The sequence below is a fragment of the Pristis pectinata genome, chromosome 8, assembly GCF_009764475.1.
Source record: "Pristis pectinata isolate sPriPec2 chromosome 8, sPriPec2.1.pri, whole genome shotgun sequence".
Classification (NCBI taxonomy): Eukaryota; Metazoa; Chordata; class Chondrichthyes; order Rhinopristiformes; family Pristidae; genus Pristis; species Pristis pectinata.
The window spans coordinates 69,968,115-69,995,043 of NC_067412.1; the positions used below are offsets into that span (position 1 = coordinate 69,968,115).

Sequence of the window (26,929 nt, forward strand, 5' to 3'; positions counted from 1 at the left end):
TATAAAGGGGGGACATTTACAGAGCTATTAATGTTTTTCACAGAACTTTGCTGGTCGTGGGCCCACGACTGGAGCTAGATGTCAAAACACAAGCAACCAATTTCAGAAACTAGAGAAACTGTCTAAAGAGTAATTCCAGAACTAAATCATCCCACACAAAATAAAACTTTTCACAGTTATTACAAGGACATTAGCAATAGAGATAATATGATTTGCTTCACCTATTACTCTGTAATTTAATTTGTGATGTAGATTACCATAAATTTAAATCAGGCCAAACTCATTCATAGCACAAAACAAACTGGTGGACGATATCAGTGGGTCAGGCAGCATCTGTGAGGCCAGAGGGATGGTCCACATTTCGGGTTGAGACCCTGCGTCAGGACTGAAAGTGTAAAAAGGAGATAGCTAGTATAAAGAGATAAGGGGAAATGGTAAGGCAGGAGCTAAGTGGAACCAGGTGAGGAGGGGGATGATGGGCAGATGAAGCCAGGTCAGGGAGTAATGGTGGAGATAAGAGTCAGAAGCTGGAAGATGATAAATGGAGACAAAAAAGATAGGGTACAAAGATAAATAGACAGCAGGAAACTTTTATCCATATCAAAAGGTACATAAAACCAGAAGACAGGTTTAGTTTAAGGGGAAGAGATTTAGAGGGGATAGAAGGGGGAACCTTCTTCACCCAGAGAATGGTAATTACCTGGAATATACTGTCTGAGAGTGGTTGAAGCTGGGTCGCTTCATCTCTTCTAAAGCTGAGCCGAAGCTCATCTCATTTGTGTTACTTAGACTGAAAGATTGGGTAATGTATGAGAAAGCACATGCAAGTAACCAATTCAGATTACATAGCATCTTTTTGTTACAATTCTGGGTTTACACCAACATGTAATGATTTATTTGCAGTGCATGAAACATACCTTAATGTAAGATACTTGGAATTATTGTGAAAATAATTAACACTGCTGACACAAATTAGAATAACAAAAATCAAATACTAATCTGGTAATCTTCATAGCAAGTAGAAAAGCAGGATGATCCAATCACCACAAAGATGTATTGTTACTTATAATTTTTTTATACTGTGGGATTGGGACAGGAAAAAATAAATGAATCAAGGGAAATCAGGCAAAACTTAAGAGATGTGGAAAATGTGACTAAACATGACTGAATTAAGTTGAATGTTTTATGAAAAGGAGTTGAGGAACACAGTATGCTTTTGTACCTACTGGGTTATTTCCATTCCTTGAAGTTTTTTAAGCACTTGGACAACTGCTCTGCAGCATATGGTAACCTCGTCTAGCCAGCCAGAGAGTCTCTCAACATTCATAGGTTGACCAAAAGATTTTTCTAGTGTAATAAATATTAGAATCAAAAGTTTTCACATATTGAATACTTTAATAATTTGTTTTGCAGACACATATTTTGTACTTTGTCTCCAGAAAATGAAATGCAAGTAATAATACAGGTCCTTCCCAGGTTACAAACGCTGGACATATGTACAGACTGTACATACAAACAAGCATTTGGGAGATTGGCAGGATGGATTTGCCGGTTGCTGCAGGGCTGCAGGCATCTTCCACCACCTGGGAATGGTTCACAGCCACATTTAATACTTGCGAACCGTTCGGTTTGCAGACAGTTCACATGAACGGAATCCTGCCATAACCCGAGGAGGAACTGTATTCCATTAATCTTTGAAATTATGGTTTCAGTTTTCTTTCACAACAGTGACATACATCTATAAGTATTTCCTCAAAACAAATCATTTTGATCAGTTGTACCAATAAATACACATTCTAACAAGTTTTGTAGTTTTATGCTCTTTGAAAATTCCATGAGAAACATTTATTTAATTCATGGTTTATACAAGTTTCAAGACTTCTTTCACCATTTCCCCAATTCCATCATAAATCTCATGGATGGGGGCATTGCACATGAAGGCACAAGTCGTCACCAATTTATTTTTCTTATCGACGTGTATTTCATTGACATGTTTGTTGATGTGTTGGCAGCCTAGATCTTTCAATGCCTGGGCTGTTTTGGCATAAGGCCACCTGGGAAAAAAGTGCAAAATAATAAGAGAAAGAGGAAGAAAGTGCATAATAATATCAAGAAAATCCGCTAAAAAGGTACCACAAGATAAATTTAGTGTGAAGTTACATAAAAAGGAAGCTTACATCAAAAATTAGGCTTAATATTATGGCACCAATTTTCTGAGTGACATTCCCTTTTACCTTCAACTCCATCTCAGAATGTACAATTAGTGTATTTACTTTCATGCTTTAGAGTAGTATTGTCCATTACAATTTTAATTCTTGGATAAATAGTTTACCACATTTTGCTTTTCCACTGCCAATAATAAAGTGTTTGCAAACTTGGAAAACTATTTAAAGTAACTTTATTCCTGGGGATGTTGAATACTGTTTTGTGGACCTCACTGAACTCTCCCATCATCAGCTTCCTGCCACACTTCTCCACAGCTTAATATCATAGTGAAGATAAAGCACAGAAAAATAGATGCAATATTCAGTACCTCAAATGCAACATATGAACAGTGCCACATTTGGGTTTCCTCAGATGGTATTGAAATTATGTGCTTTCCCCACCCACCACTGCTCAGCAGATGAACATATCAAATATAAATGGATAGGCCTTTGGGACAATAACTTAGGTTGTATTCTGTACTGATTATTGTAAATCAGTATGTGTGGAGATTAACTGAAATGAGGTCAGAAATTAACACGTTAATTCTCAGGTCCCAAATCTTGAGTTGCAGTTTCTCTACTTGGTTGTCAGGACCCGTAAAGCTCTACCTGAAAAAGGTAACAGAAGCCGATTCCATAAGTAATTTTAAAAGGGATGTGGACGTGGGATATGAAAGAGAACAAAAAGCAAGGAAACAGGACTAGCCACAAATATTTTTTCAGACTCACAGGCCTGAAGGACAAAATGATCTCTTCCTATGCACTGTGTTGGATTTCATGACTGATGATAAACCCTAAATTCATGAACAGTGTTAAACAAACAATAGGCAATTTGTTTAGCATGGGAGAAGGGACCAGAACTATTGGAATCGGCAGTTTAATTACAAGCCTGAAGGAATAACAATGGTCAACAATTATGAATTTGTTTGAGATAAAGAACTGTGTTCAGCCAAGTAAACTTTCAGCCTGAAGCATAGGAGCAAAACCACTAACGTTCATCAAGCCTCAGACATGAGTCACTTAGTGAACCATTTCTCAACAGGATAGATTTGTGTGTAGATTGGACTAAAGTGTAATAAGACCAGATTTTATCCTCAGTCATGAAAGGTCTGTTTCCAGAGCTGCTGTTTCCTTTAACTGGTACATATTTTGATGTTAATATCATTCAATATATCTCAAGTCATTTGTAAACTTATCTCCTAATGCTTATGTTGAATGACATTAATGATTTAACCATTTGTTATTGATCTAATATTCAAACTTTTTACTACAAATCTTGTTATTGACTCTTAGCACATTACATGTTTTGTAAAAAAAAATGTAGATATAGATTCGCAGCAAATTTAATTAAAGGTATTACACTTACTTCTCACATTCTGTGTCATAACCCACAGTTAGTTCACATCCAGGGATGAGCTTAGCTGCTAACACAGGAGAGATACAGCAGAGACCAATGGGTTTCTTTGTAGCATGGAATTTCTTTATTGCTGATTCCACTGATCCCTCCACACTGCAGTCCTTTCCTTTGACTGCCCAGCTGCTCAGATTCTTCGCAACACCAAACCCACCTGTAAAGAGAAAATTTAAGGAGATATGATTGAAGTGTTGTTGCTAATGCAACAATTGAGAAGGGCCATAGGGAAATAAACTTTTTATTCAATTGGTGTGGGTGTACTTATCTTATAATGTCATTATTTTATAAAATTGGGAAGCCTGCAAGAAAATCAAGTAGCCCGAGAAGCTCAGTCATCAAAAAAATATTTTAACATGACTTAAGGTTAAATTAGTGGAAGCAAATACCTATATTTTTTGTCATACTAGCTAAAATCCAACATTGAAGCATCTGGCCTGTGCTTGTTGGTTGAGTGACAAAATTGATTACTTTGTTCATTGGTGCTCATATCCTTTAAGAGGTATTGAGTTCTTTTCTGGCCATCAACTGACTTTCTGTCCCTCCCACCAGTCCTCCATCTCAATTGTCAGAATGTTGGTTAAGAGAAACTGTAAGACACCATGGAGAAAATTATTTTGCCAATTTTCCAAAATAGATACTGATGTCCTTGAGTTTTAATGGATAAGGTGAACACCTATGAAAATACATTACTTTTGTCATGGCAGCCAAGGAATGGGGCTCAAGCATACGACCTCCTTAATCAGTGGTCCCTCCTGATGAAACCCATCAGTTTGAAATATTAACTATGTTTCTCTCTCCACAGATGCTACCTAACCTGCTGAGCATTTCTAGCATCTTCCATTCTTAATTCCAAGATCCACAATACTTTGCTTTCGGATGAAAAGCATTATGTTGCAGGTTCCCTCAAATGAAGCCAAGCAATTCAAAGTAAAACAGAGATGCCCAGATTTAACCTACCTGCTTATAAGGGTGTAGTTTATGTACGCTAATACTCATATGTCCTTGGGCCATGGAAACTTAGTGATATATTGAAAATGAATTCTCCCAAGTGATATTTTATCTTGGGAATTGAGTTTCTCTCCAAAATGTCGCTATTAAGCAAATCTCAGCAATATGGGAAACACTGTGTTACAATTAACCCAGAGTGATTTGAACATTATTAGTTTATACTATTTAATCATTACAACCTTAAAATTTCTCACCAGTGATGAGCCATCTGCACTTGGTGATGACCTAAATAACCTTTCCATCTAGCTGGTCCTCAATGACAATGCCCTGCACAACTAAACCTCTTAGTTACATAGTCATTTTTTTGTTATTTTAAACGAGTTCAAAGGAGATGTGAGGGGCAAATTTTTTTTTGACAGAGTAGTGGGTGCCTGGAATGTGCTGTGAGGGGTGGTGGTGCAGGCAAATACAATAGAGGTGTTCAAGAGGCTCTTAGATAGGCACATGAATGTGCAGGAAATGGAGGGATATGGACATTGTGCAGGCAGAAGGGATTAGTTTAGTTAGTCTGGCACAACATTGGTGAAGGGCCTGTTCCTGTGCTGTACTACGTGGTATGTTTAATTTTTCTGCTTTATTTTTTAATGATTTTTCAATAATTCGTACCTTCAAATGCTATGAAGTCAAACAAGTAAAAAATTTAAAATATTGTAAAATAACCAAAATCTAAAACACAAGATTAGAACAATTAATAAAACTTAATTTTAAAATGTAAATTAACTAATAATCACATTCTACCTCACTGCAGTTCCTTTCCATTCAAATGGGTAGGTGCAGGTTTAATAAGCAGGTTTCCTAACATACATTGGGGAGGTTACCAAAATGTTGTGATTCACTGCTGGACTCTACAAAGTGTTCAACATCATAGCACAGTTGGGTGAAAACTGACAAAATACATTCAGCAAGTTCACAATTTCCAAGTTTGCACATGCATACACTGAAATCATATAATAGGTGGCAGCCATGAGGGTAATGTCAGCTCTTTCATACAAAAACATTGGGATCTCCCCCCCACAAAGTCCAAGCCATTGTAACCTTCAATACCTAAATTTATAGTGCATGAGTTATCATCAATGATGTTAAACAAAGAGATACCAGTTAGTACATTTCTGGGTCTGACTTCAACTTAGTGTCGTATACCTTTTGTCATTGATCTGCAAATTTATGGCTATTATTTGAAATCTGAGACAGTCCAAATGCAAGCTAATTTCAAAACTTACACACTGAAGTGAACTTGCAGATTTCAATCCAATTGTGTACATTTTAGGAAAGAAAAGATGTGCTGAACATTTTGATCAATATTATCTATTGGTAATTCAGATGAATATTTTTGTGTGTGTATATATATATATATATATATAATATATATATATATATATATATACACACACACACCTACACACACACACACACATATTGGATTATTATAGGTTATAGAACAAAGTGACATCATGCATCCTTTGCTGATTCTAGGAATGGCAGTCCTAGAATCATAATGAGGCTACAGGAGGACACTGATGGGAGTTAACTAAGTGGAAAAAGGTCTGGCAAATGGAATAGAATGTGGGAAAATTAGTAATTGCCCATTTTGGTGGGGCAATTAAAAAAGAGTGCATAGTCTAAATGTGAGAGATTGCAAAGCTAAAGGGATCTGTGCGTCTTAGTGCATGATGCACAACAAACTAATATGCAGGTACTGAAAATAATTATGAAAGCTAAAAGGATATTATTTATTGCTGGAAAATTGGATATAAAAGTTATGAAGATATGTTTCAGTTCGATAGAGCATTGGTGAGAGTATTGGATTCCTTTATTAATAACTGGAATGGATTGACTTATGAGGAAAGGTTGGACAAACTTTTTAGAACAATGAGAGGAATCTCAATTGAGACAAGTATGATCTCGAGGATCTTGACAAGATGGATGTGCAGAGGATGTTTCTTCTTGTGGGAGAATCTAGAACTAAGGGTTACTGTTTAAAAATAAGGCAAACATTTTTTCCTCTATCAGAGAATCATGAATCATTGAAATCCTCTTTCTCAAATCACAGTGGGGGGAAAATCTGAATATTTTTCAGGCAAAGGTAAATATATTCTTGATAAGCAGATGGATGAAAGGTTACCCTGGGTAGACTGGAATGTGCAGTTGAAATTACAGCCAAATCTCCCATGACCTTATTGAACGGCAGAGCAGGCCTAAGGGCCTGGTGCCCTCTCCTGCTTCCAATTCATTCATGTGTGCGTGTTCACATGATGACAATAAAATGAATGAGTTGGTGCTAGTGCCACCAAGAGGCTGCTCAGCCTCACAGCAGCAACTACCCGCTATCAATGGTGTATTTCAGCCACAACAGGCGAAAAGGCTACAATGATCAGGCTGCAGAGGCAGTAGCAGACCCCAGCAGCGTCACTATTTATGGCTTAAAGAGGTCTGCAGGTGCGATTAGCAAAGTGTAACTTTTGCCTCTGGAGATCGCCGCACCAAAATGAATGGCAGCACTCAAGGAGTTGCAGCTGGGTTGGCTGAGACACAAAGCCTCAGCACTTTGTGCAGACTTCCATAAATTTGTCGGGCACAGTTTACAAGCCCATATCTATGCGTCATTTATCTAATGTTACATCAACATGCTGGAGTAATTCCCTAAAAGTAGCTGGAACCTTTCGGGATTTTAATAAAGTCCAGATTGGTCTAAAAATGACGGATCGCGAGAAAAACTGGAGATCGGGTTCTTTACCTGGGATGATCAGTGCGTCCGTGTCGTTGATCCTGAGCTCGGCCAGGTCCTTTGATGTTGGCCCCTGGCAATCCGGCTGCTCTCTACCAGGACATTGCGCACCTCCTCGGTGGGCCTGGCGGTCAAATGGTTCACGACGTGCATCTGGTTCACATTAGGGGCGTAGAGCTGTACCTGAACAAATTGGAACGGGCATTTGGAAGCAACAAGTTAGGTACAACCAAGCACGGGGCGGTGAACATTAGAGGAAGTAATTGTCAGATGAAACCGAATACAAAGGAAAATGAAACAAGGAAAGTGAAATGTAGCGTCAGACAAATAAATGAAAGGATTAGATCTGAGCCGAATGTCAATGAGACTGAGTCCAAAGGATATCTGTTTCAATGCAAGTTTGGGTGGAAGGGTTATTTAAGGGAGAGGGAGGACACCAGTCTCCAGCGGGGAGCTGGAAAGGCGAGCGTACCTCGGCCCCAGCTCGGCTGAGTTGCACCATGACTGCCGAGGATTCGTGCAGCTCGGAGCCGTCATAAACCCCGCAGCCAGACAGGATGACAGCCACACGCTTCTTTGCCATGGTCGAGCCGAGCAGGTACAGTGCGAGATTTCAGCCGATCCCGACACAGCTCACGCTCGGCTCCTGTTTTATAGGCTGGAGGAGGGCGGTACCCGGCGAGCGAGGTGTTTGGCAATGTCAATTATTTATTTTGTTCTCAACTTCCTGGATAGTTCAAACCAAGAAACTATGGGAAAATACCCCAGACTTTTAGATAAACTTTTCCTGATTAATCTTATCATCCAATTCCTGTTACCTTTGCGTCACCTTTCTTTGGAAAAGAAAATCGCCTTGTCATGCTGCATTCAAAGACCATGCATTGTGTTGCTTAGCAACTGTTCTCTGATAGCAAACAAAAAGGCAGAACCGGGAGGCAACGATTTACCTCCTGAGAAATGAAGTTCGTTTCATGTAGCACGTTTGCTGGCACCTGTTCGGATAACAATCAATTCCACTTATCTTTGTTTTCCCCTGCTCCGCTTTCTTTTGCCTCTGAAGTTACTCACTTTAACATTGTTTATCTTACCCTCTGGCTCTCACCCAAATAGCCACATGTGAAACCGAGCAGAGACAGGCACCAACAAGCTGGCCACAACCAAGCCCAATCCAAATCCACGTGCACTCGTCCATTTGGGGGGCCAATGGAGATGAGCAGGGGGCTGGTCAATTGTATCTGTACAGTTTAGGAGAAACGTGAGCAAGTGTATCACCTACAGAGGCCATTTGCCAGCTGCAGGTGTTAAGGAAGAAGAGGAAATGTTTTTTTTGGACCTATATCATATTTCCCAGGATTCCTGCATTAGTTGGAAAGCTGTTTCTAAAGAAGAAACAGTATTCATATGGTATATTCCACAGGCTCCAAAATGATCCGAGATGTTTTACAACCAGTGAGTAAGTTTGAAAAGGTAATCTTTGGTACACTTTGTAGCTGCAATAATTTAGTTTATTATTGCTTTACATGATTATGAAATGAAACTTAAATCAGTTGGATCTGAATTAACAATGACTCTAAGATTTGCCAATTCATACTTAACATAACTCCGGAGACTTATTTGTAACTTGCAAGAAAATACATGTGGGTACAGCGACATGGGTTATGACCATGACAGATTTATTAAGTAAGCTGCATCCACTATAAAAAGTGCTGGAAAGGGTGCTGAAGAGATTCACAAGGATGTTACCAGGACTGGAGGGATTGAGTTATAAAGAGAGATTGGATAGGCTGGGTTTTTTTTTCTTGGAGCACAGGAAGCTGAGTTACTTTATACAGGTATACAAAATCATGAGGGGCATAAATAAGGTAGTCTTTTTCCTGGAGCAGGGGAGTCTAAAACTAAAGGGCATAGATTTAAGATGAGAGGAGAAAGATTTAAGGGGGCCCAAGGGGCAACTTTGTCATGCAGAGGGTGGTGGGTATATGGAATGAGCTGTCAGAGGAAGTGGTGGAGGCAGGTACAAATACAATGTTTAAAAGACATTTAAATAGGTAAATGGATAGGAAAGGTTTAGAGGGATATGAGCCAAATACAGGTAGATGGGACTAGCCCAGGTAGGCAACTTAGCCAGCATGAATGAGTTGGGTCTGTTTCTGTGCTGTGTGACTCTATTCCATGACTCTGAAGCATCCAGTACTTTAACAAAGACAGTGAAAGGGTGGTAATTCTGGGCAAAGTGCAACTAAAATATAATCACAATCTACCAGGCTGAGGTGACAAAATTCAAACGCCTGCAGGCCTTCTCCCAATTCTAAGAGGCATGTGTGTGGGGTTATTTGCCCTCTCTGTACTAACCCAAAGTAATATAAGGGCTGGGATTGGACATATGCACCTGCCCATTGACCTCCTAGGGGAACTACATTTGTGGCTGCATTTGCTGGGCATTCTGCCACTTCCTTGCCCATTCCCTCAATCAGTGCATGAAACACTTGAGTTCAAATCATTACACTAACTGGATTTTCAGTACTTGGGTGATTGATTGGGACTGTCTCATCTTATGAAGTTTCCTTCACATAGGATTTCTGTTTCATTGGTGCTAATATAAAGCAGGGAATTCATTCAAAGGGAGGCAGTAAGGGAGAATATAACCTTCATCAAGATTCATCAATTTCTTGGCTATTTTGGCATGAGGGTCCCCTTGGTCATTGCAACTATAACTGCATGTTGTTTTCTTAGTTGTCTTCCTAGCTTCTGAATATCACCTTGGTAGTAACTGTGAGCTGCCTCTCTTTGGGGGCACTGGAAGGTGTCTCTTAACACTTCCCATGCATCTTCTAACTCCCAGTGAAGTGGTTATTATCACTAATCAAGGTATTAACTCAGTACTTGGCTTCCTTGAGATTCTACATCACATAGTCAGCCAGAACTGTATTTGCATTCTGCTGCTGCATAACTACAGTGGCCTGGGCCATTTGGCATCGCAGTAGCTCATTTTTTACATGGTAAATGAGCATAGAGTGCCATAGAGTGGCAGGCATGCTAGCATAGTGGTTAGCATAATGCTTTACAGCGCCAGTGACCCGGGTTCAAATCTGGCCACTGTCTGTAAGGAGTTTGTACATTCTCCCCATGTCTGTGTGGGTTTCCTCTGGGTGCTCCGGTTTCCTCCCACATTCCAAAGACGTACAGGTTAGGAAGTTATGGGCATGCTATGTTGGCGCCGGAAGCGTGGCGATATTTGTGGGCTGCCCCCCAAAATCACTACGCAAAAGATGTATTTCATTGTGTGTTTCGATGTACATGTGACTAATAAAGATCTTATCTTATCTTAAGTTAAGTAGTATTGATGAGACTGAGAACAGAGAAGGACAAAGCAGGTTGGCTTCCTCATGGCTTCACCAGGCAAATGTATTGTACGTTATTAAATAATGCAAGCAAGCAGATTCCTAAGATTTCAGCCATTGACTGTACTGAATTAGTTGCTCTTAGACAAAGCTGATATGATGGAGTTGACTTCAGCCCTCTAACTTAGGAAAAGCAAATGTCAAACAAGGTGCCCAATATGAATTACAACCAATTCACCCCACAAGAGAATACATGTGTGTTGATGTTGAATGAACAGAGGATTTGGCCCATCAAATATGCCAACATTTGTGAGGCAACACTTGGATGAGGTGTTAGAGAGATGCCAACATTCACAGTAGCATTGAGCAGTGTTCTTGTTTTAAGAAAGCAGAGTCACATTAAAAATGAATATTGGCTTTTATTACTTGTTCAGGTAACTATGTAATTGCTACAAAGAATAAAAGCATGATTTTGATAGCAGGATTTTTCCTTCCATTTTGTTCTTTGCTCCTCTGTTGATTCTGTTGACTCATGCTGGGTAATGATAACATGCTGTAGTTTGGCAGTATTAGGTGCTAAGACAATAACAGCAACATTTTAAAAATATTTCTTTTTTGTTAATTTACTAACTAATATACCACAACTTAATTAAAAATGAAAATTTACTATAGAAGTATTTTCAGCTGTACTAAGCAAACATATTAAAGGATATTTAAAAGCCATTCCTTGTTATGCATCCATTTCAAAATGTCTGGTGCATGGAAGATCTTGCATTTTTTAACATGTAATTGTGTTTGAAGATAAACCCTTTGAAAATGGACCTTGGACATCAAGTGAAAATGTGCTTACCCCTTTGGGTCTAAGGGTATGCTTTCAATTCTTACTCCAGAGGCGTGAACACAAAGATCTAGCTGATCCTCCAGTGCTGCAGAAGTCAGAGCTGCCGTCTGTCACGTGTATTGCATATTGCACCATCTGCTCACTTGGATGATGGTAAAGGATTCTCTTTTTTTGGAAAAAGAGCAATGGAGTCATGTTCTGGCCTATATTTATCCTCCCGAAACATGTGTTGCGGGATGTTCTGTGTACAAGTTAGCTGCCATGTTTTCTATATTACAATGTCATGACTGCTCAAAGTGGAGAAGGAACATTCCGTGTGGTATTGAGAACCTCCATCCCGTGAACACAGAAGCATACACAAACAGTGGAAGAAGCAAACCACCTTGCAAACTCCCCACCCACCTGCCCCTTCCATGGATGAGTCTGTGGTTTCCACGGTGACCTTATCAGCCTCCCGAGAATCCACAAAGCCCTGGTGGATGTATTCTCCACTTCAGGGCTGCCCAAGAAGAAGACACTTCTAAAACGTTTAATTGATTCTCAAGTGGCGTGGAATGTTCTGAAAGGAAGTGACAGGTGTTACATAAATCCAAGCCGCCTTCTTTAACACAGAAGTTAGAGTTCCCCTCTTGGAGTGTTGAGTTTGCAGACCGAGATAACAATCGGCCCTTATATTTCATGTTGGGAGGCCTCAGAAAACCAAAGCATTTTCCCTTAAATACAGCGCCGTAGCCTAGGGCTTACCTGTCTATAAACAAAATGTCTCCAGCCGGGGGCAGTCTTCTGCAACTGCTAACCTACAAGAGAGGGAGCTATCAATAATTGAAGTAAGTCTTTGCCAGAAAAAAATAACAAAATAACTGCCAAGTTATAGGCCGAATGACCGAAAATAAACTGCAAAAAATTATTTCAGCTTGTGTTTCAACTGGGTCAAAAGGTTTAGGAATGGGTGGGCAGTGCGGCAGTCCGCCTTTATGTGCAGCTCTCCCCTCATGTAGCTGTACTGCCTCTTGCGTGGATATGAGAAGGTTCAGGGAATGGTGCTGTAAACTAGACACTGTTGTTCAGTGAATAGTCAACACCTCGCACACAGGGTATTGTAGTCTCAGTTGGTCTTAATAATTAATACATTATCAGAAGAAAATGGTGGGTGATGTTTTATGTATTTCCTAAACTCATCTAAATTTTACGTATTTTTGAACACAACATTTAGAATCGCATTATTTCAGTTTGGCTAGGTATTTGTGCAAGTGTTTTTTTTTCAAAAGTCGAGACTACATTTTAGTTATTCGTTAGTCATTGAGATTACACTTGGAGGAAATTAATTTGATCCGGCATTGTGTAAGGAAAAGGGTAAATTGCATTTCGGCTGTGGTTTGTTCCGCATTGTTGGCCATTGACATTTTCCAGACCTTGTCCCAGAGTTCTGTAACTATTTGATATCACCCTCTGGTTATTTATTGATAACTAAGACACTCGCATGGAGCGTGGAGGTGCGATCGATTTACCTTTGGAGAAGCTATCACTTTGTGTGAATCTCGTGTTTGAGCCAGTCTCTAAAAAGGACATTTTCACTGGTACAATGCCCATCCCAATATATAATGGGAATTCTGTAAAAGGTTGTTATGCCTCTAGAGAAGGTGTACTTTCTCGTCAGCCATAACCCTGATGGTATCCTCTCTGCTAGCCCAGGTTCGCTCATCTTAGTAAAGTTGCCGTTTGCATTTGATGCGATTCTTCTAGCCAAAGTGGGTTTAATGCGGAAACAGTGCATCTCCGCATACGCGTTACAGGTTATTTCAGATTTCCAATAACCGTAAATGCTGGAGAATACATTTTCAATGCATCAAACGCAACCTTTGGATCAGAATCGAAAGAAAGATGGGCTGGAGCTTTGCCCTGGTACCGGCACTGCACCCACATTCATTCCAATAGTTTCTATTGCAGTTTTTTGCATTAATGCCTGTCTTCCATACGGGAAAAGGTGGTGTTTCGGCGTCACCGAGGAATTTAATCCTTACCGCCCCGCCTTCTTGTTCACTTTTTAAATTCTTCCGGAAACAACAGGATCATTCAACCCATTCATTAGTAACATCATCCCTAGATGCCAGGCACCTCTCTTCGTCGCATTCCATTCTGGAACCATTGCCGAGCTGCGATGTAATCGTCCCACCGCAATCACAGGTAGAATGACAGTGCGCCTGAAACACCCTATCGGAAGTCTTCTGTCGGATTTGCATATCCAACGTGTCTGAAAGCAGGATGTGGGAAGTTGATATAAGAGAGCAGTAAACGAGCTACTAGTTAATCTGGGGATCAAGAAATTAGCGCACACAGACTAATTTACAAAATATTAAAGAAAATTTTCATTTCACAGAGTTCGGTTCAAGATTACCGAGTTTCCAATACATTCATCGCAGAGCTCGACATGGAACAGGAACACGACAGCGCCGAGACTCTGCACTATTCTGTGGGGATTCTTAGTATATGCGCAGGTAAGCGCCGAGCATTCCGTTTTAGTTAATAGATTCAAGGATTTTCTCCTAAATTTCTTGCATTCTTCATAAACAATGACCCCTGTTTATTGTGTGTTAGGTGCGTTGTTGCTGGTGGTGAACTACTACTCGACTGTATTGCCGATCCCCAGTACGGCTTTGGGCATATTACTGCTTATCGTGGCGGCTCTCCTATGCTATACTGGTAGGTCCCAGTGCGCTACCAATACTGAGAGGGGAATTAGAAATCATTGCAGCTAGCCGCCGTTCCAGTGTGTTAAAATGCAATGCAAACTCCTGTTGTTCTTTGTTTAGCTTCTCTGAACAAGCGCGATGTTCGCTCTTTCTCACTCACACACACACTCACACACACACACTCACACTCACACACTCACTCTCAATCACACTCACACTCACACATTCACTCTCACTCACACACACTCTCACTCTCACTCACACACTCACTCTCACTCACACACACTCTCACTCTCTCACACACACACACACACACACACACACACACACACACACACACACACACATCTTACACCTGAAATGCCACTTCATGTTGGGATGCAGTCGCATTGCCATCGGTCCACTTCAGTCAGCCAGTCAAGGGATATTTGACTAAGCGGCCAACTCGGGAAAGTAAAAGCAATTTCTCACTCCAAATTTACGCGGTACTCTTAAGCAAGGACCACTGATTATTTAAATGAGCCCATGTTGTTTTCGTCCGAATGAATTTCGGGGTTTAATTTAGCGTCCAGGCATGATCGCCTGATTTATTAAAGACCAGTGTTAGAACCTATCTTCCTCTTGGTCGCAGCGAGTGCATTTTCAATGTAGCCTTCGGGGATACCTAAACTCGATTGTATCGGAAGCTTCTAAACGAGTTTACAATTCTTGGGCATTTGTGTAAACTAGAAATTGAGTGAGGCTCCTGGAACAACTCGCCTTTTTCTAAAGTTAGCAGGAGATTGAGTAGATCGCTCATTAAGTCATCTAATTTACATATTAATATTTATCTAAAATGCCGACTGTAAAATGCATAAGATGAAAAATTTGTTTTTGTGTACGGTGAGGTCTCAAACCTATTGATCCAACACTCTCCAGAATTACCACGATAAATTTAAAAAAATACTACTTTTGGTGATTATGATTATGCTACGGAACTGCTTAAAGAAAACCTTTTGGAGGAAGACGTCTACAATCTTTGCCCAGTCTGACCTATAGGCGACTCCAACGAACAGCAGCACGATCTTAACTGTTACCCTGAAGTGGTCAATGAAGCCACGAAGTTGTACCAAAACCAACAATACCCTGTGAGGATACCTCTCTGCAGGGTTTCAAGGGGGCAGCTCACCACTTTCACAAGGACATTTTGTGATACAAGTGCTCACATTCCACGATGAATTTAAAACAAATGTATTTACATTGTTCTGACACAGAAGGTGTATTTAAGGAAGTTAACTGGTTTGCCATCTACGTTAATTTCTAATGTCAAGCATAGATTAAGAATATTATTTATTGTGGCAATTCTAAATGATAGAAGAAGTTTGCTTTGTCTGCAAGATATCCCCATGGCCTTTTCAGTGCTGATTTATCCATATAATCTTGAATAGGATATAATGTGAATCAATGGCTGGAGAAAAGACTCCAACAAGCCAAAAGAGGTCACAAGTATGGTATTCAGGAAATAATAGGAAATAATGTTTAATAGGCTATTCAGGAAAAACTTATTTTCCCGATGTTAAAAGTGTGAAACCCACTATCACAGGGAGTAGTAGAGGTAAATGGCACAAATGCGTTCAAGAGGAAGCCAGAATGCACATAAGGGTGAAAGGAAAAGATGGGGGTAGATGAAATAGGATGGGAGGAAAGCAAAATACTGTGAATGCTGGAAATCCAGAATTAAGTTTTATGTCTGTTGTATGATTAGCAACTTGAAATGTGAATTTCCTTTCCCTCACCGCCGATGCTGCCTGGAAGTTTTTAGGTGGGAGGATTCTCATTTGAAGCAGAAAAAAAATTATAGACTATCTGGAAAGAATGGCTTGTTTGTGTGGTTCACAGTCAGTGTAACACGGTGAACATGTGTAAAGCCTATGTGGTCTATTTTGTTATTTATCTTCTGCTTGTTTTTTCTGCAGGTATAAGGAAGTGTTCAAGTCAAGCTACGCTGTTTGTGAACCTGTGCCTGACGGTGTCTGCTCTGTGGTGTGGATCTGGCCTGATCCACATCTTAATTGGAGAGAAAGTTGTTCAGGATAGTGGAATCAGGAATGCTCTGGTCCCTGGCTACGCAGCTTTTGTCTTGGTGCTCTTCATCATTGGGGTGGTGGGGATAATCCAAAAGGAAGTGATCCCGGCTGTGATTGCTTTTGCTATTTCTCTTGCTAATGCCCATGAGATTGCTGCATTATATAATCAATCTTTTGGTCAGGCTTCAGTGGCTTCAAATTATTTGATAGTGTCCTTTATAGGAATTTACTTTGGATTGGGCCGTGCTTCTGTCTTCCTAAGTAAAGGAAAAATAACTCTCCCGGGGACTGGTCTGTCCAAAAATAATTCCCATCTGCAATCTACATCTCCGAGCCTCTTTAAAAATGACACAATAATTCTGGGGTACATTACTAATATGCTATCTGCCAGTGTGTTAGGATGCCACGTTTTGGGTGTAACCTCCATTCTGTTTGTTGGTCAGGTTCCCTGGCTGTGGACGGCAGGTGTCTACCAAATTATTGTTTGCATTTTGTCTTACAGGGCTCTTGACACCCTGAATGCTACGTTCTTTGGTTTTACCTCCATATTAAAATTTGCAGAGGGCTATGCTTTGCTTTATAGCCTCTGGCAAAATAGTCAACCCTTCTTTCCAGTTCCAGTCCCTATTGTTCTTGCTGTCCTATTTTTTATTCTGGCTCTATTTATGACTAGCAAAAGCCTTGTTGATGGAATGTATTTGTTGTTTTTTGTTGCATATTGTTTAGCAGTGGCAGCTCACCCCATTGGCTTTTTCAGTGGTGGAGCACAGGGGGTCAGTGTGGCTATATTTGTAGCATCTGCTTGCTTAACATTAATTTTCCTTTTCAATAGCATGGGGTACTTTACTATTCCCACTGGAAAAGGGGTTGTAAAGGCTTTATTCAGTAGGATGAATGCTTTATCTTTGAAGTCAGATAAAGACTCCCACAGCCCATACTTGGGATACTCCAGGTATTCAGATGCTGAGATTCTAGCCCTTGCCTGTAACGTTGTGGCTTCTTTTGCCATTTCTGTATCAGTTAATCCTTCTGCACCTTTAGCCACAGTAGTCCTGCCTTGGATAGTTATTCCTGGGGGTGTCCTACAGATTCTGTGTGGCTCAATCTCTTTTTCTTGGGGTAAAACCCTAGAAAGCTGTGCTTTCATCCTATATGGTTTAGTATGGATAATCTGGGGCTTGACTAGATATGGTGGTCTCTATGGTTCCACAAGAGGGTTTGGTATTTCAGTAGGAATTATTTGCTTCCTGCTCTTTAACAGCTTTGTGGTGATAGGGACTTGCTTTCTTAATGCAGCATGGTTTGCCTTCTCACTCAGCTTTCAATTGATCCTAATCAGCTTCCTTTTGGATGCTGTTAATTCAATTCCTTTTGGATACGATATTGGAGTCACCATCATTTTTGGTTTAGTTAGTTTTTACTGCTTTCTGGCCACCCTCTTTAACCAAAACTTTGAGAGCCCCCAGTTACCCTTGGGACAGGCTTGGGCAAGCCTGTGTGGATTTGGGCAGAGCAATTCCATATGCCCTCATTTGCCTTCAAGAAAAACCACCTCAGTCAGAAAAATTGCAGGTAAGGCTCAGCAAAAAATGCTGAATTCAACATGGTCATTTCATTGTTGTGTTCATATATTTAAACATGTTGTAAGATTAAGAGGTAATGCAGAGGTTACACTCAGATCAGCCAAGCTGAATGATCTACTCCTGCTTCTAATTTGTATTTTGGTATGTAGCCTCTAAGATAGGTTTATCATGCAAATAATAATTATATAAGTTTAATTACTAGGCTGTTAGTTTTAAAACTGCTTTACTATTTACTTATTTGTTAATCCATTTGTAATGACCATGAAATGATAAGACAGCATAAAAGTTATCAGGAAGACCAATGAGATCATCTATGTTTATTGTCAATTTGCGTAATGTTCTCTGGTAACTTTATTCCGCAGTTCTAAACAACATTTTTTAAACAACTTGCTGCAAGCTTAGAGCATGAAATTTATATTTGCCAATGATACAAAATTAGGACCTTGGTAAACTGTAAAAAAAAGATTAGAAAGAAACAGGGACAGGTGAGCAAGGTGAAAAGGTATGTGGTAGACATTTGTATGTGCAGTTGAAAGTGAAATGGTCCAAAGAATGAAGAAAAGAGATCTAATCGTGCTGGTGCATAGATTTGTAACAGTAGGAGTGAGGATAGAAAGGCTATACAATGGTGACTGAAAAGCTAGGTTTTTAAAACGTAGAATGTAATATCTAGGAGGTAATATTGCATTTAGAAGACAATGGGTAGACCATCACTGAAGTAATCCATCCTGTTCTATACAAACTATTACAGAAAGGATATTAAAAGCGATTGAAAACATACTGAGAAGTTTAACTAGAATTATATGATGTCACAGATACAAAGAAAAGCTTGAAACTCGAGGAATTTTTTGACTGGAAAAGAAATAGATTAGAAAGGATTTAGAAGGCAACAAGAGATTTTCAAAGTTTGTGAGAGGACAGTGTGAAAGATTGCAGACAAATTCATAACAAGGATGCATTAAACTTAAGATTGTCAAAACAAGCACAAAAAGAAAGTTGGAATTTACTTTTCCTCAAAGGTTCAAAATGAATTTTTCTTCCATGTGGCCATTGTATTTAAAAGGTAATTAAATGCTTATTTTAAAAGAAAGAATATGAAAAGCTGCAATGAAAGGATAATTAAGTGGAATTGGAGTAACTGACTTCAGTACGGTCATTCACAGTTCCTTCCATATTGCAATTCCTGATCTTTCCCATCATTATTTTGGCTGATGACCATTTTTCTCCTCGCTTGTTAATTTTGCATTTATGCCACATGGTAGATTCACCAGTGGAGGGTTTACTAGGCTTAATCTTGTCAGATCCCTTGTAGCCTTTTGTCAGAAGTCCTCATTGTCTTCTAATTCTATCACTTCCTACATCATAATAGTGAAAGTATTTGGGAAAAAAAACATATGTTGCTTGGTGTTTTCCTGTATTCTTTATTTTATAACTTCTTTTCTGCAGAAATTATGAAAAATGGAGGAATATGTGGTATTCCAACAGACACTGTGTATGTGCTGGTGGCAGCCTGCAATCGTCCTGATGCTGTTGAGAAAGCTTACAAGTAAGAACTGTTTTACATTGAGTGTTATTTACGTGGGGGAGTACCACAGATCTTCAGTGCTTTAGGGGAGGATAATCTCACTAATGCATCTGTCAAGACATTTTTATTTGCTCTGAGCACAGAAAATAACAGTTGCATATTGGGAATTATTTGCTGTTGTATTTGTTAAATCCTGAAATTTACAAACATGAAAGCTGAACTGCAACAAAAATGCATCTACTTCCAGAAAATACTGGAAACACTCAGCAGGTCAGACAGATTAAAGAGGGGTCTTCAACCTAAAATGTTTACTCTGTTTCTCTTTCCACAGATGCTGCCTGACCTGCTGAGTGTTTCCAGCATTCTCTATTTCTGTTTCACATTTCCAGCATCTGCATTAACATATCTACTTTTGTTGTCAACTTATTATGAAGCCACTGTGAAGCAGTGAATCTGATTTCTTTGCTTATTAGATCATTAGGTTACTTCAACGTATCTCAAAATTTAAATGTTAAATGCTCAAAAAATGAGTGGGTCATATTTAAAACCTCCAATACATTTGTCATGGAATATATGTGTAAAGTAACAACATTTGTTGTATGTAAAAATAATGGAAAAACACCTTTGAAAGCACTATATTCCATTTATTAGACTATTTCTATTGAAGAGCTAATATGATGAGCTAAAGATGACTAATTCATTTCCTTATGTCAAGTAATCTACACATACAAATAGCAGCAATATTTTGATGCTCTATAATTTATAGATGGAAATAATATAGATAAGACATTTTTTTCTTTTATTTGTTTGCACAGCACAAAGAAACAGGCCAAAGAGAGGCCCATGTCTCTGTGGATCTCCAGCTTAGCACAACTGGAACCAGTCAAACATCTGTTAAACCCTCTCTTGTGGGATTTCATGCAGACAGTTTGGCCATCGTCTATCAGTCTTGTCATCCCCAGGGGTAATATGCCTTTGATACTTTCCATATTCTTCCTCCCCCCGCCTCCACCCCTACCAACTGAATTTTTTTTTCTTCCTCAGTTGTATTGTTTCATTTTCCGGCTCAAATGACAGATTAGCAATCTGTTCTTGGACTTCTTTATTCTTGGCAATATAAAAATGCAGTTGGGGGATAAAAACACCTGAGTGCATTCTCTCTTGGTGGAGTATCATCTGTTTTCCAAAATAAGACCAGAGACATTCCATGCATGTATGACATACCAAGATCATTGAAAATGAATTGCCTGTTGCATTAGCACGTAATTCATCTGTCAAATCTAAGTTAAATAAATGTGGGAGGATAATTATTAACAAGAGCTGTTTTCATTGGAAGGTGAATGGCTGAAACCATTTGGATTGAAACATGCAGATAAATATATCGGGACTCCTCAGAGCATCGCTATTAGGATTCCAGACTGTGCTGTTACAACACATCTCATCGACCAGGTGAAATATTCCTATGGATCTTTGACATTATTGTATGTATTTTGCATGTACTAGTGAATTTCCTTGATATTTTTATTGCTTTTATTTACTTCCCAATTCAGTGGAAGCTTTCACAGAATATCCGAAATGAAAATTTTAAATTGTTTAGAAATACTCAGCACCTGTGAGGAGAGAAATAGAGTTAACATTTCAGATCAATAACCCCTCACAGAATGCTACCAAATCTACTGAGAATTTTCAGCATTATCTGTTTTTATTTCAGATTTCCAACATCTGCAGTTTTTAAAAAAATTTTCATTTACAAAATATCTACTTGTTTCAATGGGAAAGACTTGTATCTATGAAGCAATAGTTAGCTCCATTTGTATTATTGTTTAATTTGATGTGGCCAAATTATAAGTGTTTCACAATTACCAATAAAATGCTATTTAGCTATATGTTAAAGTGTTGGAATGTTAGATAAACCTCATCACATAAGGTCTTATTCTGAAGTTTGATTAAAGATAATTACTGTAGTGATTGGAAGAGCATGAATTTCATCTTGACCTGACACAGTCCTCCCTAACTTCAAGGCCTTCCAGCAGAAGTCACTGTATAATAATCACAAGCAAAAACCATTGCTAATTTTCTTTCAACAGCCAGATTGCTAAGGTTCATCATGGAGCTCTTACTTGCTCCGCAGCAGCAGTTTAACCAGAGAAGGGAATGACTGTGGACCCACTTCTGTCCATGTGGTAACTCCTTTTTCTCTGCATGTGCAGGTAGGTCCTATAGCAGTGACATCAGCAAATCCAACAGGAGAAGCAGACACCACACACCACAATCAGGTCTATGCCAAACTTGGCGAGAAGGTAATGTTTTGCTACAACTTATTCTTTGACTTTTAAATGTAATTTCTATATCTAATATCACAGATAATTATTCATAGAAAATTTGTTCCTGGTACAGGTTGATGGTGTATTGTGTGATGGGCCTTCACCTGAGAATATTGCCTCTACTGTTGTGGACTGTACCAAGATAGAGATGGGGTACACTTAGTTTCTTAGAGTTGCATTGTGCCCAAATCAGAGGTAAGAATAACTTGATATATTGCTCTGATGTAAACATATTTGTTCTGAAATCAAGTTCTAAAGTATTTGTTGTACAATTAAGAGTTGAATCTCAAAACAAAAACAAAGATGACAAAAGCCATTTGAACTCATGAATGCACTCAGAAAGATTTCAAAAGGCTCCAATCCCACTGCCATTTTATCAGCCAATTCATTCTTGAATGTTTCCAGGGTTTTCATTGTCACCAGTCTACTCCAGGCTGCCACAGCTCTTTGTGAAAAGCAAGCGAATTTGCATTTCTATTTCTTTTTTCACCTTTTGGGGGTCTCATAATTTGAAGTAATCTTTTAGATTTACTGGTTCCATTCTGGTTACTGCCCTGTGTTCCAAAAAGATCACTTCCCAGATGTCCTCTTTTTTTCAGTTGAAGGGTGCAGGTTTTTTTTACAGTGGCTCAAAATAGCTCACTTCATTGACATTAGGATCAGTTTTGTTCTTTTTTCTACTTTGAACTGCCTGTATTTGCTTTAGTATGCCAGATCTGGGCATAGTAGACAAAACATAGTCTTACTACAACATGTCTCAGTACAATCTCAACTTTCTCTGACTTTCATCCTGTTGATGTCTCAATATTATTCCTTATCCTAATACTTTTTTTGTTACTTGTTTTAGTTGACCATCATTTAACAATAGGTCTACTTAGAGTCTCCCTCATTTTCATCTTTATTCATTTCAAAACTATTTGAGTATTTGTGTTGCTCAGGATTTTTCCTTTATTCCTGTCTGTATAACCTCCTACACACCCTGTAACAATAGCCATGGAACAACTAGATTGTTACTTAAAAGAAAATCTAGTTCCTGAATGTCCTTCAAGAAGGGAAAGAGCTCATCCTGATAGGGTCTAGTCTAAATGTGACTCCAGACCCATCAATATGGTTGACTCCTAAGTTATAGGGTAGTTAGGGATGGACAATCAATGCAGATATTCTCAGTGGTATTCACGTCCTGTGAATGAATAAAGATATTAGAATAATTGCTCATTCTATTCACCTTGTTCAATTCACTATGCATTTTCATGGCCATGGTTATTTCTTTGATCTGAAAACAATTGTTTGTAGAAGATCTTTATCCAGATGAGGAGATACCTCCCATTAAAGAGTGACATAAGCTCAGCAAGGCCACTTATTCCCTCAACACAACTAAATATTAATGGTTGTAAGCATGTACAATACTGTACTTTCACAGTTTGTGTGTTCTTGAATGTAAAATTATTTTCATTGTTCAGCTGCTTCTTCCGAAGCTACTTTCTGTTGTTGGGGTGCAGTGCAATGGCTGCTGAAAGTCCAGCCAATTCTGGACTGGCAGCTGATGATTAAAGAGGACATCACAATCAAAGCCTATCCTACCCACATCCATACTGAATAGTAAAGGAAAATGAGAAACTTTGTTACATTATTTTTATTTTCTCACCAATGAATTAAGGATGGTTTGATCCTCAATTGCCTACAGATTCCCATTAAAGAGATTAGGTGAATGAGCAGTTTATCTTCAGTTGCTTACATTAAACACGTGTGTAGTACTCTGCTACTGAAATTTGCCTTCTTTGAAGTCAATTTTGGAAGTGGAGCACAATCATATATTCACATACAGTGCAAACACCTGAGGATGAATTTCTTGAATCAAACCCACAAGCACCTGGTGTGTATTGTATCATATTTACACACTAAATCATTTCAGGAATAATTTTTAAAGTATTTATTTTAAAGCTAAATATCATTACAGACCTAGAACTCTAAAACTGTTTATTTGCTTGCTAATGAACTATTTATATTTTGACTGAAGATCTTGCGGTTGTTTGAAGAAGTGCAGAAGAAATATCTAAAAGGCTATTCCAATGATGGATTCACTGAGGATCATTCAGAACTTAGAACAGCTCAACAGCCACAGGACCCAAATGCCTTTGCCAACATGGCCTTTACAAACGAGGTGGAAGAGGATAAGAAGTTGTAATGTATAAGTATTACTGAAAGAATTTGTAAACTATACTTTTGTAAACACAACTACGAGCACAAAAGATGATACCTCAAGTGATGCTGACAGAGCTGCTGATTGTTCCCAGTATCTTCCGAGTTGTGTCAAATTTCCATGATCTGCACAATTTTACAGTATTTTGCTAAAGTAATTCGGGGGTAGTGGTATGATAGCTGTGCAGCCAAATCTGTAGACAAGTCTCTAATTTTTACTACCAAATGGTTTTGGCATTTCTCTTGCATCTCCCTACATACATGCTCTAATGCATCATTCCCACTCGTTGGAGGAGGAATTATTCACATAGACACAAATGGGATGGAGTGTAATTGGACCACAGTGAGGCTTGTTGGAACTTAACTATCTGATTTCTTCTCTGAACCCCTGTGGTCTTGCTGTCCACAAGAATTATAAATCACAGAGAAGGAATAACAATGGTCCCACCAAATCTGGATTCATCCCCAAAAGCTTTAAGAAATGTTTACGTTCATATCATTGATGCAATGACAACTGCTCATCAAAATACTGATAAACCCAGAACCTTTCCCGTCAAAGCAGCTTAGTATAATAATCATTATAACCAAAAACAAGATAATATTCCCTTCAGAGACCAAAGATTAATACAGTGATTTGAAAGTGAAAAGGAACTGTTTCAAACAGAGAAGATTAAGGCAGTGATGGTACAAGCAAAAGTGTTTGTGGTGAGGGAGGGGTTTGGGAATGGGGTCTTGCATCATTGAAATTGTCATGAATGTGGTTTTCCAAATTATGAAAACGGTTTCAAGTTAAAATTTTGCAACTTGCAAGACAACTGTAAGCAGGATTGAACACCTGCACACTTGAGAACAGACACCTCCAATTGATCACCAGGTCTAAATCATAATGAATCATTTTATAAAATTAGATTTGATGTTCACTGTTCTTTTATTTGCAGAAGAGGTTCTCAAAGCATATGATTTGTCAATGGGAATCATGTATTTTCTAGTTCAGCTGGGGGCAGATAAGCTGAATGAAAAATCTATTGTTATTCTGAATTCATTGAAATGTGTATATATGAACAAGTTGAAATTTGAAAGAACAGAGAGATGTAGTTGCACTTCATATTGTATGAGCTTTTTGTAATAAAAAATTATCTAAGTTTCTAACTGTGAGTTATTATATATTTTCTGACCATAAACTAACTGAATTTTTGTATCACTGACTGAAGAACAGTTTTTGTTCCCCAGCTAAGATTTTGTTGTGATGCTGATGTATATCCAAGCCTTAGAGTAGCAATTTGGTAACTACTATCATTGAGGCCCTCAATTTTTCGTGAGACAGTTTCTTTGGGCTTCTTAAGTTGTTCTATCCTATCCACAGGGAAAGTACTGTGTTACATTGGATAAAGGGAGTTGCAGTAACCTGCATGATTTATCTGAAGAACTGCAAGATGATTTGAACATCCATCAACTAACATCCCCACTTTTGATCTTTTTACGGAGGGCAAATCTTTGACCAGACACCTGAAAATGGCTGAATCTAAGAAACTGGCCTGCAGAATTCTGCAGCAATGTTCCAGACTGTGACAGGTTTGACAAACAAATTCCTCGTACAGATGGGTTTGTCACGAGGAAAGATTTTTAAAAGAACTGGACCCATACCCTCCAGAGGTTAGAAAAATAGGAGATAATCTATGTGAAATTCCCAAAAAAGTGTAACCACTTTCTTTGTTAATATACTGGGAGGAATGCAGGTTAGGTGGTCATAGGAAGTATCAGCATTTTAAATAACTGGATTAGCTTCTTAAAATTAGAACATAGAACACTACAGCACAATACAGGCCCCTCGGCTCATATTGTTGTGCCGACATTTTATCCTGTTCTAAGGTCTATCTAACCCTTCCCTCCCACATAGCTCCCCATTTCTCTGTCATTCATGTGTCTAAGAGTTTCTTAAATGTCCCTAACGTATCTGCCACCACAACCTCTGCTGGCAGCGCGTTCCACGCAACCATCACTCTCTGTGTAAAAAAAAACTTACCCCTGACATCCCCCTATACCTTCCTCCAATCACCTTAAAATTATGCCCCCTTGTGTTAGCCATTTTTGCCCTGGGAAAAAGTCTCTGACTGTCCACTCGATCTATGCCTCTTATCATCTTGTACACCTCTATCAAGTCACCTCTCATCCTCCTTTGCTCCAAAGAGAAAAGCCCTAGCTCACTCAACCTATCCTCATAACCAAAAGTTGTGTTATTTCTACCAGTATTTGAGGAAATGATTTCACAACTTTGGTTCAACATCAAAGAGTGCCATAAAAACGGTATGCTCACAACTGTCACAACTATCACTTAGGAACCTGAGGTGGGATAAAGGAATTGAAGAGGCCTTGACAAAATGATTTGGCCTAGAGTATGGGTTTGCTAGGTCCTCTCTATATATTGAAAGTACTTTGTGGACAACTATCATGTTTCTTCATATGTGTGGTGGTGTGGCACGAAGCAGAGTAGCCAAGAGGGAAAACTACAGGGAATGCAGGTCCTGATCTTGTCGGTATTTTTATGCAGTGCATGATGACAGCATTTGTCCTGACAAGGTTAGTGGAAGGAAAAAAGGCCAGTGCAGGGAAGCAAAACCATAACAGTTGTGGCATTGGGTCAATAAGATCAGAGAGTTAAAAGTGGGGCTCAAATATTGGTGTAGGAGAAATGGCTTTCATCGGTATTGGGGAAAGAGGGAGCTATTCTGTTGGGATGGGCTTCACTTGAATAGAGCTGGGGCCATTGATCCAGCGACTTGAATAAATCAGGCTGTAGATAAGGCTTAAAACAAAATAATGGGGAGGAGTCGGGACGGTTCTGGTGGAGGGGAATTGAATTTGAAACATTACAGAGAATGGGCAAAACAATGGTGTAAAATAGCAAAATGGATCATGATAACTAAAGTCTCCCAGAAAATGCAAATATAAGAGTATTCCTCCAATTAAAAACAAAGCAGGAAAAATTGCACTGTGACAAAACCAAAGGCT

At 39.0% G+C, this 26,929-nt stretch overlaps 2 protein-coding genes and 1 long non-coding RNA gene across 3 annotated transcripts; 1 reads left to right on the top strand and 2 right to left on the bottom strand.

Moving 5' to 3' along the window:
• Positions 1 to 1,375: 1,375 nt before the first annotated feature.
• Positions 1,376 to 8,008, bottom strand: si:ch211-153b23.5 (uncharacterized protein LOC321177 homolog). The gene is given in 5 exon segments (XM_052022172.1): positions 1,376 to 2,054; positions 3,571 to 3,772; positions 7,361 to 7,415; positions 7,418 to 7,534; positions 7,824 to 8,008. Coding segments are annotated over 5 exon segments (678 nt in total). The 5' UTR covers positions 7,935 to 8,008; the 3' UTR covers positions 1,376 to 1,861.
• Positions 8,009 to 8,697: 689 nt separating this feature from the next.
• On the top strand, positions 8,698 to 25,069 carry si:ch211-153b23.4 (uncharacterized protein LOC335392 homolog). The gene is made up of 10 exons (XM_052022174.1): positions 8,698 to 8,818; positions 13,911 to 14,028; positions 14,129 to 14,233; positions 16,179 to 17,861; positions 19,319 to 19,418; positions 20,213 to 20,361; positions 20,734 to 20,846; positions 21,608 to 21,697; positions 21,795 to 21,916; positions 23,739 to 25,069. Exons 1-9 carry the CDS (start codon positions 8,753 to 8,755, stop codon positions 21,882 to 21,884), a joined length of 2,514 nt encoding a protein of 837 aa, XP_051878134.1. The 5' UTR covers positions 8,698 to 8,752; the 3' UTR covers positions 21,885 to 21,916; positions 23,739 to 25,069.
• On the bottom strand, positions 11,145 to 13,703 carry LOC127573720 (uncharacterized). Its single transcript, XR_007956805.1, has 3 exons — positions 13,555 to 13,703; positions 12,278 to 12,330; positions 11,145 to 11,268 (listed from the first exon to the last, which is right to left on the bottom strand). It is a non-coding gene; the product is annotated as an uncharacterized LOC127573720 (long non-coding RNA).
• Positions 25,070 to 26,929: the final 1,860 nt, after the last annotated feature.

Bases quoted from the DNA above. Each gene is read 5' to 3' on its own strand.
- si:ch211-153b23.4 (XM_052022174.1), top strand. From the start codon at position 8,753: ATGGTATATTCCACAGGCTCCAAAATGATCCGAGATGTTTTACAACCA. The intron at 8,819-13,910 runs GTAATCTTTGGT...TTCATTTCACAG, and splicing joins CAGTGAGTAAGTTTGAAAAG to AGTTCGGTTCAAGATTACCG. The intron at 14,234-16,178 runs GTAGGTCCCAGT...TTTTTTCTGCAG, and splicing joins GGCTCTCCTATGCTATACTG to GTATAAGGAAGTGTTCAAGT.